General features: G+C 37.5%; 2 protein-coding genes and 2 long non-coding RNA genes across 12 annotated transcripts in view; 3 read left to right on the forward strand and 1 right to left on the reverse strand.

Moving 5' to 3' along the window:
- The window catches only part of LOC122577962 (aquaporin AQPAn.G-like), a 34,192-nt gene extending 17,744 nt beyond the window's left edge, over positions 1-16,448 (forward strand). For 2 of the 3 annotated variants that reach the window (XM_043749723.1, XM_043749725.1), the window contains 2 exons: positions 13,352-13,495; positions 15,058-16,448. In XM_043749723.1, coding sequence (XP_043605658.1) covers positions 13,352-13,495; positions 15,058-15,456 — 543 coding nt within the window. In that variant the 3' untranslated portion in view covers positions 15,457-16,448. The remainder of the gene's footprint in view (positions 1-13,351; positions 13,496-15,057) is intronic. The other variant, XM_043749724.1, reaches the window with a different exon arrangement.
- On the forward strand, positions 2-9,850 carry LOC122577975. Its single transcript, XR_006320459.1, has 2 exons — positions 2-4,864; positions 4,952-9,850. It is a non-coding gene; the product is annotated as an uncharacterized LOC122577975 (long non-coding RNA).
- Positions 7,524-15,169, reverse strand: LOC122577973. Of its 7 annotated transcripts, none has more exons than XR_006320453.1 (3): positions 15,031-15,169; positions 14,337-14,516; positions 7,524-12,137 (listed from the first exon to the last, which is right to left on the reverse strand). It is a non-coding gene; the product is annotated as an uncharacterized LOC122577973 (long non-coding RNA). The 7 variants fall into 7 exon arrangements; XR_006320454.1 differs by having other exon boundaries at positions 7,524-11,792; positions 12,033-12,137; positions 14,337-15,051; XR_006320458.1 differs by lacking the exons at positions 14,337-14,516; positions 15,031-15,169 and adding an exon at positions 13,316-13,439 and having other exon boundaries at positions 7,524-11,792; positions 12,033-12,137.
- Positions 16,449-16,587: 139 nt separating the features above from the next.
- On the forward strand, positions 16,588-20,269 carry LOC122577957 (SET and MYND domain-containing protein 4-like). The gene is made up of 7 exons (XM_043749708.1): positions 16,588-17,366; positions 17,691-18,219; positions 18,566-18,888; positions 19,056-19,264; positions 19,392-19,516; positions 19,645-19,854; positions 19,944-20,269. The coding sequence occupies exons 1-7, from the start codon at positions 17,054-17,056 to the stop codon at positions 20,263-20,265; spliced, it is 2,031 nt and encodes a 676-aa protein (XP_043605643.1). The 5' UTR covers positions 16,588-17,053; the 3' UTR covers positions 20,266-20,269.
- Positions 20,270-20,306: the final 37 nt, after the last annotated feature.

Below are 20,306 nucleotides of genomic sequence, written 5' to 3' on the forward strand. Positions count from 1 at the left end.
TCACGTGTTTGATACATAATTATTAATGCTCTGCTAGGAAAGATAACGAGCCACGACCGACTCGACAAACGAAATTAACTATACTACGCTGAGAGCCGTGATATAACTTTCATTTCATGATTTCGCGTTAAATTACGCGCAATGGTATAAAAAATATCGAATATTTTCGGAAGATTGAAAAATAAGATTGGTAGAGGCACATTTTCAACTAACGAAGGAAAATAAATAGCCGGAGTCCATTATGTTAAAACAAAATATTTAACGTTTGCCAGCGCTGATAGCGTTGCTAATGATCAAAGTCGTTGATAAGAAGATTTGCTCGATATGAACAGAAGTTTGACAAGGTAATTTGGCTTCTCAAATGTAGAACAATTTGATAAGATCTATCAAATTTTTCAGTGAAAATGTTTATCTTACGAAACGGTAATAATTGGATTTATCTGATAAAATAAGTAACTTTACCAAAGAGATTTAAAATTCTTTCGAACCTCCCCGCGTCTCACCATGGTTTTAAGACATCTCTCCTTTACTTTGTTCTGTCGTTTACTTATAAAATAACAAAACAATAAAAACTTTGAAACTTTCGCATAAATTGATTAATACGAAGGAAGATAAATAATGATTTGCCGAAATTTCGGCAGCCCACGCGCTCTCGAGTTTTCCTCGTGGTGAGTATTACTCACGTGATAAATCGTTTGCCACCTCGCATTTATCTGATTTCATTGAATGGACAAAAGTAATCGTGTTCTCCACTCGTCCCATAAGAATCATGTACTTGGAGCACACGATGGTGGGGAAGAGAAAGAAAGGGGGGACTCCATTCACCTTACTAAAACGTCACGCCAGGTGAGGTTTGACGAACGGACCGTTTCCATTGCTCTCACTATCGTTCGTTCATTCGTACGCGATGCTTCTTTTTTTTTTTTTTTTTTAGTCGATTAGCAAATTGAGAATTAATTTGTTTGGTCGATAAGTCCGCACGTGGAAATTATTCACCGTTGAAATTGAAAGCGATCAGGCAAGGTCTTAAAGTTTTACGATCGATTTTATATTTCGTTTTCTGTTAAATCGATCGTACCGTTTTACAAATTATCAAAAATTAGTTGAACTCTTGAGATTTCATGACCGTACTTTTCGTTTGGCTCGAAAACAATTTTATGAGTTTGCCAATCGTTAGAGATTGTTACGGGCGAAAAGAAAAGATCTTTTAAAAGTTTTAATATCATTCCAGATGAAACGGTAGAGATTCTTCGTGAAAGTAAATGATCCCTGAGATCAATTCAATTGAACGTCGAGATCAAAGACTGACGAAAAATTATATTGCAGTATGTAATAAGCTTTCGTTAAAATCTCTTTATCGATTAACCCAGAAAGTAAGATAATATTTGAGGTAAAAGCTAAAATGGCTCAATAATTGGATATGTACAAGTATAATTAAGAGATTCGATCTGAAAAAAGATCGCGTTAAATATTTACTTTCTGTTCGTATTACATACATATTTCTTTTTTCTTTTTTTAATAAAACTCGCTTATGAGAAGCCAAATAATAATCACCGCGCGGATTACTTTTTATTAAGAAATTTTAATCATGTATTTTCTCGTAAAAATAGGTGTTTATGAAGTACATAAATCGTTATTATGCAATATTATCGGATCACCTTTTATTTTTATTTCCATCTTGTAAATTATATTGCACCATAAATTTTTAGATTTCAATCGATTCTTTTTACTTTATTACACGCATCTGCATCAATCAATGACAACAATTACAATTCTTTTCACAAATTTTTGTAACTTCGTTCCTTGCACGATCTCTCTCCACAGAAATTATTTAAGAAGTTTCGCGTAAAAACGTTGAATGTTGGAAAACCAACGCGTTCAAATCTCTCGTATATTTGTCTGATGTTCGTCACAAAAGAAAGCTAATAATTTAATGAGAATATTTCCTGAAAATTCTCTGGACATCTTTTGGCTGGCAATTTATTGTTTGTTCGGAAAAAGTGTAACGCTTATTGTTGATCGACTGGAGAAAGAAATAGGTCAGACGTTGGTTGCAAGTAGCAGACAGCAGAGTAGAGAAGTTGAAGCGTAAAGTACCGAAGCGAACAACCCGGCGAGCAACATTTTATCGTAACATGTGCCATTAAACGAAGTAAATCTTTTTTAAACGTGACTTATTTTCTCTTTCGGAACATTATTTTCCTCTCTGCTCAATGCCAACTTTCGCAACTCGTTTCAATCTCCATACCAGCAAAGACAATTCGACGATAAATTTCACGCATCTCTGACCCGTCCCTCGATATCCGAATATTTCTCATTTTTCAAATTGAATTCTGCAATGAGAATCTCTCGTGGTCAAAAAATGAAACGTTATCGCTAATTTCTGTAACTTAATTTCCTTCTGAGTGATAATTGTAACGATAGAAGCTACGATAAATATGGTACACAAAAATCGACGATGCAAAACTAGACTATACTCGTCGCAGTCTGTTCTGGATTGAAATGAATTCGTTCAATCTGATAGAGACGACAAGCAAATTTTTCATAAAACACAATGAAAGTTCAAAAATTGCAATATGTGGTACATGAATGGTACATGAACAGGTTGATTGCCGTGCAAATTTCATATATATATTTTTCTTTTTCTTAGGACCCGTGATAGATCGAAATATACCACATCGTAACATTTAATTTTTGCGAAACGTTCTATTTGCCTACTTTCCTTTGACAATGTTATCTAAATCATTCACATTATTAGAAATTTAGTCCATGAAATTTATTGCCAGTCCATGGAATTTATCTTATCTTAATCATTCTAAAAGATTTAGTGACCTGGATCACCGATGGTCACCGTGGTAGTGAACGTGTTAAAAGCATCAATAATTCTAAGAAGCATCGACCAGGGATAAACCCAGCGTGTTAGCGTAGTCGTTTAACTAGGCGTAGGTAGGTCGGACACGTGGGAAGCAGCTGGGTCCACGAAATCAACAATTTGCGAATTCGATTCCTTTCTGAAACGTTTAGCAACCAGACTGCCTGTCTCTTTCTCCTTCTCCGGTTCGATCTTCACCGGAAGGCATGAACTACAAACGAACAGGCTCTCTTGCCCGCGAACACGCGCGTCCAACCACACGCAGGTCGAACCTTACTCCACATTCATTAACATTTAAAAAAAAAAAAGAAAAAAGAAAGAAAGAAAAAGATCATTCAAGCAAGGAACAGATCAAGCGAGCATGCGTCTGAATGGCTGACATCGAGTTCTCTGCGAGATCTGTCATTACGAGGATTTAGAATAAAGCTAGTTCGCGTAACCGTGAGTCTGTATTACACAATAATCGAGTCCATAATGGTTGGTTCAGAAAGAATGATAAATTTAGATCGATCGAGTGTCGTTCGGCGTGCTCCTTTTAAGAATCTATTCAACAAAGGAACTATACATCGTCTATTGTACAGTGTCTATTGGACGTATATTTTCTCATTTAAAAATACGCTTTCAGTCGTAATTTAGAAATACGATACACCGCGCGTATTAATTGCTAAGATGACTTGTAACAAACTCAAAATTTCATACTGTCTAAAGAAATAGAGACTGCGGATTTTTCTGCAAATTCATATTTGTGAGAATGTAACTTAAAAAGAGCAGAACCTCGCTAGAGAACTGTTTTACTTATGAAATATTAAAAAAAGCACTGATACCTTGAATATTTCGTATATCCTTTCATACAACGCGCATTCTGTGTAATTTTGTATTTTCAAATTTCCTACGGATGCATAAAAATTCGCAGTCTAGATACATACGTTTAAGAACACTTCAAAAGATGGTTTTTCACTTTTTCAAATATTTCTTTCCGACTTGTTTCACTTGGGAACGTAATACGGTGTAACTCGAGCTAAGCCAGCGAATCACTCGCCGATCGAATTATCAATTCAGTCTCTTCTTCTTTATCTTCTGGCTTCCTTTCCCGTGCTACAGTACGGAACGACGGAGTATCGGACTAGTGGATACTTTGAGGTATTTTGCGGTTAGACCGTCCTTAGTTCAGGTAGTCGGGGTCTGTCAGTATTTACCCGTCTGCGTTTACTCTTGCGACGTTAACGAGCAAATGGAAGCGAATGGGTAAACGGCAAGGTTTAAACGACATTAATCGAACACTTTAAGGGTACTTTAATGTATACAATCTCGTACATTCGCTTTTGCTTCATTTTTCCATTACGCGAAAGAAAAAGTGATATACACTTCAAATGCTCATTTTTATAAATTTATAAACGTAAAGAGTGTGGCAACTTTTTAATGAAGTTAAATTATATTAAATTACATCGCGGAACATTTTATACCTCGCCCAATCAGTTTCCATTCTGCGATCATTTATCACAATTATATTCACGACTTGGCCGGGTATAAATATAATTTATATAAATTTGAAACATTAACACGCATTACCTATGTATGTCCTTTATTGCCTATTCTCTCGTTGTCAGCAATGTACACTCGTATAAATATCTAATGACAAATATAATCCATAAATCCTATGCATCGATTATCGCTATTGAAAAATAACACGTGATTATGGTAGGAAGAAATCTACGATGGTTAAAAATTTATATTCGTACTTTTCCACTTATATAATTTTTTATTTATTAATTTTGTATTTGCGTAATTTTTGTAGCCACGCGAATGTACTATACTAAAAATGATACGAAATTTCACATACCTGAATCTAATTAATTAATATGTACTCGCGCTATAACAAACACTATGGTGTACGAATATTTCTTGTAGCCACTGTATATCGACACGAAGAAATCACTATTTGTTATTAGATTAACAGGCACAAGTACGCGTCCAGTTTCCTTCTAACCAGATGTAAGTTTCTCCAGGTGGTATAAAAATGTCATACAACCGAGCTAACAGTTAGACGGTACAAAAAGGCAAAAATATTTTTATACGCAGGGTCTGGCGCGTGTGCAACGCCTTTTACGCATACGCGTTACGTATGCACACGCGTGTATTCCGTTTTACACGTGACGTTGGTTGATCTCAGAAAGCCGCCGGCACGTTGGTAGAAGGGTAAATAAGGCCGCTGATTCGCCCAAGGGGATCTAACTCTCTGGATGGTGCAATTCTGCCCTGAAGGCTCCGACAACCTACTCGAGACCGCTGACTCGCCTCGAACCTCCGATCGGACTAATGTGGCTCTTGTTCTGTCTCTTTTAATACTTTATTTTCCGACAGCCTGCACGCTGCAGATACGCCTATTTATAATCCTCCGTGTCGTTCCTCCATGTATTTTACTTTGTCGCGCGTTATCTCGCAAGCAAAGGTCACAGTCGTTGTGTCATCGATTTTGATAACATTTTTCCCGATGAATCATATTTTGCCATTTTCGTCAATATTTATTATTTCGGAAGATATTAAAAGCGATCAGTCCATATTGTGGACACGATAAATTTCTATTAATTCGGAGTTCACGGGGCGGGCGAACGGACGTTGCTCGCTTTAATAGCATTTTTATACACGACGATGGAGATCGTACACGAATCGTAGAAATTATTCCGCCACGTTGTAGTTCCTATCGTCAAATTCAGAAAAGTCAACCAAAGTTTCACGAACCAGCGGCGAATTATGAATCAGAGAAGATGCATCGAAGATACGTTTTTTTTTAAGAACATAATTAGATATTCTTGGTACGCGCAAAATTAATACTCGATAGGTCAATTCTTTTTAATGTCGACCAAGTATGTCTGCCGGATAATGTGATAATATTTTGTTGAAAATACTTGTGTTTTTCGTGTTTCTACGATATGCATCATCCTGTACATTTTATTGATATAATGTAACGAAATGACAGTAAATTTAAAGAGAAGAAAAAAGATTAACAAAAAGGTGAAGGAAGATATAACAAAATAAAAGAACATGAATATATAAGCACATCCGCGGAAAACAAGTTACAAAAGGAAGAAAATATAAAGAAAGAAAAAGAATTTATTGATCGTGAGAGATTTGAATTCGTGATAGAGTAATTCAAGAACCTATCACTCTACCACATTTTTTTCTTATAAAAGAATGTTTATTTGCCACATAAATTACAAGATCGTAGCAGTGTTTCGACTGCACATTCGGTTGTTCGCATGATGCTAAAAAAGAAATCCACAAGCACGTAAGCCATTACAATTCACTCTACATTACCAAAGAAAAGTACGCAAATAAACATATCAATATGATGAACTCATGGGTCGCACAGACTTACCACCTTCACTGTCACAGCTATTTTCATTCGTTCGTTATCGTTGGCCGACGCGTTATACATATTTAGTCGGTACATTCCTCCGGTTTCGTAATTGCTATTTACATAATTTCATTTTCGGTCGGGTGTAATTTTGTGTTCGATCTTCCTCTGCTCGGACGGTCATGATCTTTCCGTTTGTTTTTGGCTTTCTACGATTTTTTGCCTGACTTCGGTTTGTCAATTAGTCCTTCGGCTTAGCGAATCGAAAGGGAACTCGATATTTCGATGTTGGCAATTATCACGATTCTCACATTGTGGGACGTGGAATGGGTACAGTGAGTCACGCTGACTGAAAGAGACGAAGCGAGGATTTTCGACACATAGGGCGTAGTGTAGCTATCGTATCTTTCTTTCTTGCGCATTTACATACGTAAATTTAAATAAATTCCTTTCTTTTCTTTTTACGTGACGCGTTTGACAATAAGAAAGTTCCGAAAAAGAACGAGCGAAGAGGAAGAAGAAAATAAGGTACGAACGTCGAAGGTGTCGACGATAATTTGAATGCAAATCATACGTTTCCCGCCCTGCATTATGCGCCATTTGTCGCAAACGAACGAGGAGTTGTCGAAGAAGAAGACGTTAATATTGCATAATCACGTCGCGAAACGTAGAATGAAAAATGTCGAGGATGATTCCACGGGATACGATCTCCACGCAGCTTCGCACATTTGCTTCGAGTTTTACGAGTCGTGCAATTAGTGGGACAACTCGAGGCGTATGGTAAAAATCCGAGACGAAACGGTTAAATTCGATTGGTTCTGCTTGATAATGAATCGTCATTGACGACAAATGTTGAGAAAAACGCTACTTATTAATCTTCCATCGCGACGATACGCGTGCGAGAAGCGTACCCTGTTATGGACAAAGTAAGTGCCTACTTATGATTAATGCCCTATGCTGAAATCATTTTCGCGTTTTCAGCGGATCTGCATGCTTCTACGGAGCCGTTCGTGATTTTAACACGATCTGCATTTTCTCCAAAATTACGCGAATACCTCCAGAAAATACAATTTCGCTATTTCTCTGAAGGATTTTTTAAATTCGTTGGTCTCGCGAGAAACGTCACAACCGTAATACACCGGATCTTGATCAAACTCTACAGACTCATAGTCTGACCAAAAATATTCCTCACGTATTTTTTCTTGCCGGCAATGGCTCACATCTCGAGCGTGAGAACAGCAGCCAAATTTTAGGGTTGAAGACGTATGTTTTAAAATATCTCGAGAAATATTAGAGGCAGAGGAATTACGTCAACGAACGAATTTTACGCCTTTTGAAAAATTGACATTACTGTATAGAAAAACTATAGAAAAATTCGTTTATATAAATAATATATCAAAAACTATAATTTTTTCACTGTTGTTGCAGCGTATTCGAACAGAATGCTGTAGTTTCGTATGAACAGATAGAACTTCGTCAGTTAATTTGGAGTGCAATTTCAGACAGAAAATGCCTAATAAGTCTATGCCCATTCGCAGTCAGACCGCAGAGCGATATTGTACTTTACGCTGAATGTACATACAGCTGTAAAAAAAAATGAAATGGCGTTATTCGCCATCCGGTGCATAAGAAATGTTTACACACTGTCACGTCAGATGAAACGAAAAGAGACACATAACGCGTAACACCTGCAACAACTAACCCAGGTAACGTCATCACGCGTGCATCAGATAAGCGATATTTCACTTGCGTAATACGAGGCGTACACTCCTTAGCGAACAGCAGACCATCGTCACGAGCTATCGTTTGTCACGTTTTAGATACCTCGTATATCGTTCATCTACCCGCGCCATGCGATGTCCGATGTACGTTGCATATCCTTTAAAGCCATTTCTTAATGATATCATAGAACTGCCATACGATGCGTGACACGCGTGCGACAGACAGTGCAAATTAATAAGCACGCTTCTATCCAAGACAGCAGAATTGGCTAAGGTTTAAGCAACGCCACAAGCGAAACATAGAGATTTAACGAACATTCATGGAGGACGATAATTTTACATAGAATTCGTTGTGCCTCCTTGAATTTTGCAACTTTGTTGCATGGACATTTTGAAAGAAATGCAGCACAATGGTTGAAATTAATTACTACCAATTTTCAGTTCTTTTCGTTTGCGTAAAGGACAACGTTTCTTTTACGACAGTGTAATTAGCTAACTGCAACAGTTTATGATTTGCGACACGTTTATCGTCATGTGTCTGGAAAACCAAACGTCTTACAGGTGTCCAGATTCGTTACGTAGAAACTTACATAGACCAATTTCTAGATCTGGACTCCTGAATTTTTCTGATGATTCGATTAAGAATGCAAAAAAAAAAAAAAAAAGAAAACATAGAACGCTTTGTACGAGAGGATAATCGCGATACGTACGTGATTCCTTGTTTCGTTTGAAATTCGCGATAAAATCGATCCTGTCGTAACAGCTGTACATATATCCTTCGGCAAATATTAGAGTCATCTTGCTGGAGGTCTTTTCGGAGGCCTATGAGAGAGACCGCTCCCTCGTCTCGAGCTGTTGTGCAACGTGATCCAAGAGTGAAAGATCATTGTCCCGCATGATCGTACATAAACCTTGCAGCTCGTGTGCAAGTCGTGCACCCTAATTATGCGGGCAAGACCACCGTCATACTTTGCGAATTTTATGAAGTACGAGTTAGTTTCTCGTGTGAATACATGGAATCTTTTGCACAATAGTTTAGTAATTAATAACATCGACGGATTCACGACACGACAAATCGACAGGCTATAGATTACCGTTTTAAAAACAATTCTTGCAATTTTACAATTGTTTCATTCAGCCGAACGTGACAATCGGCTGACTCGTGGCTCGCAAAATCTTCGAGTCGCACGTTACTCTGCTTGTAATTTGATTAATAATATCAGTTCAATCGTACGAAATAATTGTTATAATTAACGTTTACTATGACTGAACGACACGGTAATTAAACGATGTGTTGGAAGCTGTACGTACGTTGATCGTACTCAACAAGCCGAACGCGATAAATGTTTCGCGCTCTGACAAGAAGATCTGACGCAAATAGAACTTCTTACGAATAGCAAAAAAGAAGTACAAGATCAAAGGTTATAGCGTTCAGATTCGAAAGAAATCTGTCGAAACGTGCTTCGTTAATGATCGGATTAATATTCAAGACACGTACAAATTACGTGTTTACCCGTCTGAAACATATGATCGATCGAATACAGCTGGCAGTTACAGTTAAATGCGACACTCATGACATTACGGTGGATTTCTACGTATCGTAATTTATTTAAGAGAACGAGAGCGGAGGCAAATCCGCGAACGCTCAACCAACGTATCCTCGGGCTGTGGGTCGTAGATCACTACGTGGGTCACGAATCTCAATGAAGTAGAACATTTCATCTGGTCTAAACAGTTGAACGGATTACGTATACCGGTTAGAGACAATTCCCTCGTATTTTACTTGACGAGCATCTTTCAATTTTCAATCCATCGAAGCGCGAGTGAAAGAAGAATGCCGAATACATACCGAGACTGTTTATCTGAAAAACGAAATTTATCATTAAAGAATAACTTAATAAAGCTGAAGTTTCCTTGTACCTTCGTAACAATCCATCTGCGATCGAAAGAATTACCGGCGCGGTGCGTCAACCTCGTTTCAGCATCTCACGAACCTTCGAAGTTCACAATTTTTCGCGTGTGCTCGTTTCTCGAACGTTGTTTCGCCACCGGTAAATCCCATCGTAAGTCTACGATATCTAGACGTTCTGCAGAATTAATAATTCAAGATTAATGCGAGATAAGCGGGTCGCTCGGCCCGTGCACACCAAGAATCAGAAGACGTCGAGAAGGTATAAGAAGAGAAAAAAAGGAGGAAAAGAGGACGTACATGTATGAAAAGTTTTATCGAGGCGGGAGCTGCCGAATAAAAGCCGGAGTTCGTTTATTGCTCTTCTTGGAACAACCGAGTACAGCGTTGGACGAAGGACGCGCCGGTGCTCGATGAAAAGTTGAAGCAACACTTTCCCCTTTGTAGGTTCGCGCGTCTACGAACGTCGCTTCGCGCTTGTTGGCGAGCCATGATGAGCCGCGTATTAATTAAAATCGCACGAGATAGGACTCTTTTCATTCGGCACAAGGCCTCCGTCCCCCGGGGACGCGAAATTAATTTTTACAAAAGCGTATTGGAACGCGACCTTTTAAAGCGACAAACCCTTCGTTCTCGGTAATTACATAGCGTTCCCGCGAGCTCGACCACTCGCGTTTCGATTAAATGAGAGCCACGCGTCGCCTGCGCTCCATCCTGTAATTAATAAAATCAATTAGTCGATATCTCGCCGTTTGATCTTTGCTCGAAGCACCGCGCATTCGGACAATTTATGCCGAATGAACAACGTGGCTGCTATCCTCGCGACAACGTCGATAAAAGGCACAGCGAATAACCGGATCGAAACGAACAAGAAGAAGACGAAGAAGAAGAAGAAGATGAAGAAGAAGAAAAAGATAAAGAGAAAGAAGAAGAAGAAGAAGAAGAAGAAGAAGAAGAGGAACAAGAGCAAGAAAAGGAGAAGAGCGTAAGGTCGGAGAAGATGAGTTACGTAATCGCAGCAACTCGTCGGCGCATGTGTACCGATCGCCCGGGGCGAACGGAGACCTTGTCGACGTGCATGAGAACTGGGCCGTGCCGCTCCGCGCCGCGCCGGTGTCCACCGCCATCCCGATTTTACTGGACTCAAATCGAACCACCCACCCCTTTCTTTAAGAAAGCCTCTATTGCGCCCCGTTTAAATTTCTTTACGCTCTGTACTACTAACTATCTATCATTTTTTTAATAACATATTCGCGATTATTCGGGTTTCAATGGTGTTGTCAATGCATTACGTTTTGTTCCTGAAGAAGCGAACTGGCTATGTTCACAAAACGTCGGGACGCGAGACAATGCGAGTATCAAACGACACGATTGAGAAAGCCGAAGAATCACAAATATATCGTGCAATCACGGTGCATGTTTAAAATATAAAAAGAAACGACCATTTTATGGTTTTACTGTTCTAATCTACTATCTTTTCTTCGAGTTGTACTCTTCCTTTCGTTTTCTCTCCAATTATGTAAAAAGAACCGAAAAAAAAAAACAATTTTACTACCTTTTATTACCTCGTTCCGTCGCACCTTTCGCCTTATAGACTTGTAGATTAGGGGTCATTAAAAAATGCTGAATTTTTATAAACCGAGCATTCGAGAATATTTGTCAAGTTTATTTTCATGTTCTACCGAAGCACGCGATCAATCTTCGGAGAGGAGTATCGGCCGAGAATCTTTTCCTTCTTTGTAAATTGACTCTCCAACTAGCGTCTTTCATCTGTCTCTGTCTTTCCTCCTGTAACTATTTTCTGATTACTCGATTTCGTTCGGAATCTCAGCTTCTTCCAACTGGTTTCTGTCACGATACCACCACAAACATTTCCGGCAGGCTGACTGTCGTCGCAGAGTCTGCGACGTATTTGCTCTTGCTCTCCCGGCTAATCTACGACGCATCATACTTTGATATTTGCTCACGAGAAATAAGGAAACCATTTATATACAGAAAAATCCTTACTAATTTGGTTAACATAAATACGCAACGTTCATAGTTTCTCAATAAATATTTTTGTATCGATACCAAAGACATATCTTATCAATACCGATTATTCTAATTATATTTCCAATTATTACTCTAATTCTACCGATCTTCTAATTATATTTGTTGAATTCTTAATATACTTACATATATCGTTCTATCGATAATAAATGAGCTTCGTTTCGTCTCATCGGCACGTTTATGAATCAATTTCTCCGACTATTCGCGCCAAAGAGGATTGTATACTTTGCGCTGCAAAAAAGGACGTACAAATCAATCGCATTACGTCAATCTTTCTTAAACTCGTTCGTCATTTATACTACTTACAAAGGAACACGCATACGCGCGCATTTATTGCCTCGAGTTTGCAACGCGAATTAAGGGCGACTGTTGCCATGCGAGATATACAGAGTCACACACGCGGTTTCAAGGGCTCGAAGCGACACGGTTGCGCCTCGAAAATGGCCCGCTTTTTGAAACAGAATTCAGATTTACAATCGTAATTCGCATCACACGATCATTCCTCGAATTTCCGACGATTCCTCGATGACCTCAGCTTCCAAACCAACATTTTGTAAAAGTGGTCATGGATCCGACGATAGCACTTTGATTTCACCGCGAGTATGCATACAGTCAGTCGCGAAAGTCTACATATATTCCGCAAGTATAGAATTATAATAAAAAGTTTATTATATAACTGTTAAAACAGATATTATTCGACTGTAACAGGATTTATTCAAGTTCATTTTTACCAAAAAAAAAAAAAAAACAAAAAAAAGATTAAAAAGATTTAAGCTTAATATTATATCAATATCTTGCAGCCTCCACCTCCCTGCGTAATCATTAATAATAACGGTATCTCCTTGGCATCGATGAAATCAAAGGTTTTGTAATTTCTCGCGTAATTTTATCTCGAGATTTTTCCGAGTTAAATGTTTTAATTTTTGTAATTCCTTGCGGAATGCCGATCGCGTTCACATATAAATATAAATAATATCGCGTCAAAGTGCGTTTTCAGTTTCTTCAGTGAGTCGGATACACGAAATTCGATAGGCGTACGTAGACTTTCGTGGCTGACTGTATGTGTCGACTGTATGTACGCCGGTCGGCCATGCTCCAGAAATTGTGAGATTTGAATTAGAATTAAGGAATCTCTTGCGAAGATAAACGCGGTTGCTTTGACAAACAGATTTCAGAGCACGGACGTATTATCGTTTCACGTAACATGTGCACGCGTGTTACCTGTTTCTAGAACTACTCGAGTGAATCATGCAAGTGTACACGGTTGCTTAGAAATCTGATAACAAGCTAGAACACTTTGCCCCTTTGCGAAATATCGCCAGATTTTTCGTAAATATTTGCCGAATCCGTTATAGTTCTATAGGAAGTTACCTGAACTTCTAACTCTAAAATATATTATTATAGTTTACATTGGCTTATTCAAACGCATATTCTCCTTGTTGCAGGTATTAGGTCCGATCTCAGGATGTCACGTGAATCCAGCGGTATCGATGGGACTTTTAGTAAGCGGGAATTGCAGCTTTCTAAAGACAATTTGTTACATAGTTTGTCAGTGTTGCGGAGCAATCGCGGGTTCAGGAATCTTAAAGGTAAAATCGACAATAATTATTACTAATTAGCACTTTTGCCATTTTACCATTGATTGAATTCTCATTACCAGCAATATTATAGCCTACCAAATAATTCTTTAATCTTTATGTTTTAAACCTATTTTTAAGTTGCACGTGTGTACATCGTAAATGTAGATACAGTCTGAGAATTGTTATTTTGTCCTCTAATTATCCAACAAAGCTTTTTAGTCGTCTGACTTTAATTAAAACGTCGTTTTAATTTAAAGGTCAAGGTTTTATCATTTGTTTGCCGACATTCATTACATCAGAAAATAACGACTCAAAGAAATTACAGGTATGCATTATGCCTGATCCATTCGTGACAGTTAATTCATATAGACATGCATAGCGATCAATTTCGATGATTAGCCTTTGCTGGTATATATCTTGCAATTCATAGATCTATATCTCACGATTCGCAATCGAATACAATATCTGATTACTTTTCGAAACGTAATGTATTAAAATATCAAGTATGAAAGAAGAAACAATTTTCATTGACAGAACTTTGAAAATAAATGTACAACAATTTTATCGATATTATACTTTCCCGTGTATTTTTTTGCATACTTTTGTTCTTTAAATAATGACCAGCAGTAAATAAGTTTCTCTTTTTAAACTAGGATAAAGCATAATTGTTACAACGTGCTTATATCTGAAATACTGTCGCATTAAATTACATAATGCAATGCGATAGCCATTAAGCCCACAATTACAGTTGCTGGACTATATGTAGTTGTGGAAAACCAGAACCCATTGAAAGAACCGCGGCTATAATTATCCAATAAAAACTGTACAATTGAGGAACGAACATAGTTACCTTTTTCGGCTTTCACATAATGTCCCATGCTAACAGTACTAATTGACGTGGTTGAAACAGCATCGAATCATTCTTTTAAGTGATCGTCGATCGTCATTTTAGTATATCCCATAACGAAACAAAACCCGCGAAGGATCGCGATAAGTTGACGAGCTGTTCACGAAACATCCACTGGAATTTCTAAAAGCAATATCTATTGTAATATCTATGTTTATGTAAATTTAGTATAATAAATCTATGTTCGTATTCTAAGTATATTTATAAAATTATCCAAGACGATTGAAATGGTTCAAATTATTATCGCTGAAGATACCTTAAAAATGATCCATAGATTATAGATTATAAATAGATAAGTTTATAGATAAATAGGACTTATACTTGCAGTAAGTAAAGAATAAGATAAAGAAACAACTTAATTTAATATTTTTTACGTCTAACATTCCTCCATACTGCTCGCATTACTAGTCTACCGAATATATGTGCAATTTCATATTTTTGTGGAGATAATTTAAAAAATAGAAAAATAGAAAATAATTTAGAAAAATAGAAAAATAGAAAATGAGTATTTTACTCATAAATGCATCAAAATCAAAATCCACAGTCTACGCGTCATTAGTCTAAACACTCGCTGCTGTTGCCCTTTCCCTTTATGATATATTCGTAGTATTATAGTCTACAATACATATTTTAATACCTTCAAAATAAATGTAATTATTTGCAGCTATTGATCCCTGTTGAAGCGGCAAATAAAGGCATAGGAGCCACAAATTTGGGCTTACTGGTCAACGAAATGCAAGGCATCTTCATGGAAGCGATTGTTACATTCCTGCTACTTCTAGTTATCCATGCAGTAACAGATCCCAAGAGAACCGACACAAAAGGATGGGCGCCTTTGGCGATCGGATTGACCATCACCGTTGCTCACATGGCTGCTGTACCAGTAACAGGAAGTAGCATGAACCCGGCTAGGTCGTTAGGTCCTGCGATCGTCCTTGGTAAATGGGACGATCTGTGGATCTATTGGGTCGGACCGATCCTCGGAGCCTGTATCGCTGGTGCATTGTACAAATTGGCGTTCAGACATAAAACGATGGACGATGAAGCTTCTTACGACTTCTAACAATAGAATTGAATGTAAATATCGCTTACGATGTGGACCTGTTTCCTGTAAACAAAACGAAACAAGTCAAAGATCATGTTGATATCTGCTGAATGGAAATTTACTGTATTTGACGTATTAAAAAAAGTTTAATTGGTGCTTTTCGCGAAAAGAGGAAAAAAGAAATAGGAGAAGATATCGTTCGGTTTAATTCGTATCCGAAATTGGCGATAAGGTATTTTTGCAGAATAAAACACGACTGATCGAATATTTTAAACTGAGAAAGAAATGGACGTTCTGTTTATAGTCTGAGTTATCTTTTAACAAGTATTTAGTACAATTAGATGTTTAGTAAACTAAATCCTTGCATTGTTTTAGATACTACTTATAATTGACGAGACAGGGTATATTTATACGTTTCAGTTTTTTGCATTTCGATCGTTGGAGGAAGGATGAAGAAACAAGTCAATTAAAATTCAACGAAATTAAACGATGTAAGCGCAAATCACTTTGCGATACATCTGACCGCGTTTGCCGTTAATTTTTTCTTATGTACTTTGCATGCAACGAACTACGATATATATATATTATGCGAAGGAGAAACTTAAACAACATCTTGTTTAGAATAGATTTTGTTATTGTTAATAGTATAATTAACGAAGTATATCTGTTTAATATTTATCATATTTTTAATGACGATAAGAGAAAAGAATTAATACGCTCTAAATGTTCTAGGTACATAATCTGTATTTATCCGAATAATTTATGAAATGTATTTAACTTTAATCGATAATTTTAATAGTAATTTATCAAATTTATTATGGATACCATATGTGTATCATATTATGGACGCTATACTATTTCGTTCGATAGATTTTCATCTTATCACAACAAAGATATCCATGTACATGTCGTATCGATATATTTTCTACCCCGTTTAGGTTTTGTACATATTGTACTTGCATTTACTTGTAAGATGTCACATATAAATACATGGTTCATATTGCACACTACGCTTGTATAAAGTATTTATTTAAACAATTCTTTCATCGGCAGCTCGAACAATTTGTATCTAATAAAATTCCAAACATGCTCTATGCAAGTAGTACAACTCTTAATTAATGGCTCCGTTTCAAACACTAATCTCGACGAGTTCGTATCAAAGGACTCGATTTGTAAAACGATTTAATTACACGTTAATCACACATGCTCCCATCGAGCTTCCTCGTTGTATTGCATACATCTACGGCTCGAAGCAGCAGAAATAGCACGTACCGAAATAGACGAACGTGGTTTTTGGATGCTTGGGTGATGCCAGTAAGTCCCAGCATCGTCGACCGGCAACGTGTCATTCGATTGCAAATTACCAACTGAAAAAGTAATCGAGATCATTTACTCGGATCAAATGGGCCATCGAACGAAACGAAAGATTCCTTGAAACCTATAATTGGTAATTAGTTAACGTCTGTCCTCTCGAAAACGGTACGGTAAACCATGAAAAGAAATTGCGGCAAGTGTTACAGTGAACGCACATGAATCGAACGCTATCTGTATACGTACGTGAAACATATTAAAGTATTTTCTGCAACAGAAAATTAATTGGAAGCGTAAAAAAAAAATGTTAGGGGAGGACGATAGTGGAGTCAGTGATTACTTCCGGTCAAATTTCCTGGCGCTCCAAAATGCGGTTACCCCGCAGGATATGAAAAAATTCATAGCTCTGAATGAAAATTCGGAAAGGATCCGTTTCCTACTGCGTTATCCAGTGATTTATAATCTGCCTGTGCGAGTTACCGAAGAGGGTGAATTGCTGAAGAACAGCGAGAAAGCTCTGAAACTTAAGGATATTGGTAACAAGTATTTTGGACGTGGTGAATTTATTAAAGCGCTAGGATCTTACTCGAACGCGGTTCTGCTAGCACCTAGGAAAGGTAATTGATCGCTGCTATTCATTTAATGCTGTTGAAACGTTAACATTCTACGCGTTATTTGTTTCGGTAAAATTGATCGTTTCACAATCTCTACGTAAGCTATCCTGTCAACGCGCCCAGTTCATCGCACACCGATTTTATAACAATGTTAGAATTATGTCGATGCGTTTTAAATTTAACGTAACTTGATCTTCGCCTCAACTTTGATAATCGCGCGATACCAGGCAGCGAAAGTCTCGAATCTTTGGTATAATCGTAAATTCGATGTGAACTTTTACTTTGCTTTAAAAAATACGATCGAATCAATTGCAAATTGTTCCTCAGACTTAGGCGTTATACTGGCGAATCGTTCGGCAACGCTTTATCACCTAGAAGAGTACAGTTACGGTTTGACAGACGCGGAAGAAGCTTTACGCGTCGGATATCCACACGAATTGCATTATAAAATTCAAGAAAGACGCGCTAGATGCTTGCTCGGATTAAAAAGACACGACGAGGCTGTGCTAGCATTCAGGAACGCTTTGCAAGCATTAGACACTGCGAAACTATCATTGGACAAGAAACAGAAGCTCGAGGCAGACATTAGACTTATGCTTGCTGTGATAGACAAGGGTAATCGGCTGGCACAGAAGACGTCGAAAGTTCCTCAGAAAGAAGAGATTAGGGGGCCTAAAAAGACGACTCTAAAGATCGAGGACTGCAATCCTCTGTATCCTTCCTGCAGCAAAGCAGTTGAGATTAAGGATGAAGGTGGTAACATAGGTAGACACGCCGTTGCTACTAAAGACATCGAACCTGGGGAAACGCTAGTGATAGAAAAGCCACATTGTGCAGCCTTGTTGGCGGAATACAGGTGCGGTTAATTGAATAAAAACCTCGAGAAGAGTCCAAGCACGTTTAGCACGTTTCGAGAAACACTGGAAAAACTAACGCGTTTTAAGTTTCATAAGTTTCAAACACCTAACGTGCTTCTTGTATTCAACGTTTATTTACCTTCTGACCAAACATCTGCAAGCTGTGTGTATATTAAAGCGATCGACAGGAATTGTAGAACAATGCTTAACTGTTAATTCAACTTTGACCAAAACGTGCCATAGACCGTTATTCGAGATTTCCATTCAATTGTCAAATGACTCGTCCAGAAACAGCGCGGGAAATTATACTTGATTAATATTAAGACTTATATAATTTCATTGCAGACTCACCAATTGTCATCATTGTTTCACGAAAATATTCGTACCGATACCGACTAGCTGTGACACGTGCAACTTCGTGGCTTACTGTAGTATTCCCTGCAGAAACAAAGATGCCGAGATTCATAAAAACGAATGCATGATACTACCCAGTTTATGGTTCTCGAAAACTTCTGTAAACTGTTTCTTAGCTTTAAAGGCAATCGTTCAGAAACCCTTCGAAGAATTATTGGCGCTCAAAGATAAGCTTAAAGCTACGAAGGGGAGATTCGAGACTTCGACACAGCGACCACGTCGACACGATGACTTCGAAGCTATCTATGGATTAAGTAATCAATTAATCAATTATTACAGTCGTACAAAAATGGGAAAAGAACGCCTTTTGATCGAATAAATCTAATATCATGATGTTTTTAGTATATTCAATACGTTTACTAATAGATATTCATTGAGAAAAATATATTCGCAATATTCATTCATGTTTCTCTTTGTACAGTAACTCACGAGGAAGAAAGAACATCGGAAGATCTTTTTCATAGAACTTATATAGCTACTTGGCTATTGAGACTTTTAAAACGAAGCCCTTACTTTCCCGAATGGGTTAAAACCCCAGATTCAGCGGAAGCGATACCCTCCGATGGTGAATTATACATAGGCAGTTTAATTCTACATAATTTAATGTTAATACAATTTAACGCTCATGAAGTAAGTCGTGTTATTTCTCTTTTTTCCTTTTTTTTTTTTTCAACAAAACTAGTATCAAGTATAGAGTCGAGAGTTTTATATATTTGTGCGTTATTTGCGCATTTATACATTTACATTTCATTCTCAGATATCGGAATTAGTTGTACCAAAGGGTAGCAATATTTTAGCAAAAGCTAAAAGTAAATTTATTGGCGGGGGTGTTTACTCGACAGTTTCACTATTTAATCATTCGTGCAATCCTGGCATCATCAGGTAAATAGAAACCTATGATTGCGAACTGTAATATAAATGAAATTCATAATAACAATCGTCCATAATTTAATTACTAGGATAGTAATTATGAAATAGTAAATCGTAAATAATCATCACTGGCTACATAGGTATTTTATCGGTACCACTATGGTTGTACGAGCAATTCGCAGTATTCCAGCAGGAGAGGAAATCTCCGAAAACTACGGCCCAATTTTTACAACTACTCCCGAAGCTGAACGAAAACGGAAACTAAGAGTACAATATTGGTTCGATTGCAACTGTGAAGCATGTACAGCACATTGGCCTACTTTGGAAGAAATCGATCCAACGATTCTAAGGTGTTCTTTATTTTCATACGATTATTTCAAATCTTCGATCTTTTGTGGCTCGAAATTAAAGGCATGAAATATTTCAATCTTTTCTTCAGATTCAAGTGCGAAACTGGTAAAGAATGTGGAAACGTTCTACCTATAAAAGCAGACACAAACGAGTTCATGATCAGATGTTCCAAATGTGGCAAGAATACTAATATTTTCAAAGGTTTAAAAGCGTTACAAGACACAGATGCCATTTTTAGAACTGCTTCGAGAAACCTCGAGGAAGGGAAGCACCAAGAAGCATTAAAATCTTATTTGGAAATTTTAAAACTTCTAGATGAAACCCTTGCTTTACCCATAAGAGACTATCATCTTTGTCAACAAGGTGTTCGATTATGCATGCTTCCTTTAGGAAACGTTTCTTATATTTAAGAATTCATTGCGTCAATGAAATCAATAATTTAACAAAGAAA

Source organism: Bombus pyrosoma, linkage group LG3, assembly GCF_014825855.1.
Source record: "Bombus pyrosoma isolate SC7728 linkage group LG3, ASM1482585v1, whole genome shotgun sequence".
Taxonomy (NCBI): Eukaryota; Metazoa; Arthropoda; class Insecta; order Hymenoptera; family Apidae; genus Bombus; species Bombus pyrosoma.

Excerpts from the sequence above, each read along its gene's own strand:
- LOC122577957 (XM_043749708.1), top strand. The coding sequence starts at position 17,054 with ATGTTAGGGGAGGACGATAGTGGAGTCAGTGATTACTTCCGGTCAAAT. Across the intron at positions 19,517-19,644 it reads TGCAATCCTGGCATCATCAG|GTATTTTATCGGTACCACTA; the intron begins GTAAATAGAAAC and ends CTGGCTACATAG. Across the intron at positions 19,855-19,943 it reads ATCGATCCAACGATTCTAAG|ATTCAAGTGCGAAACTGGTA; the intron begins GTGTTCTTTATT and ends TCTTTTCTTCAG.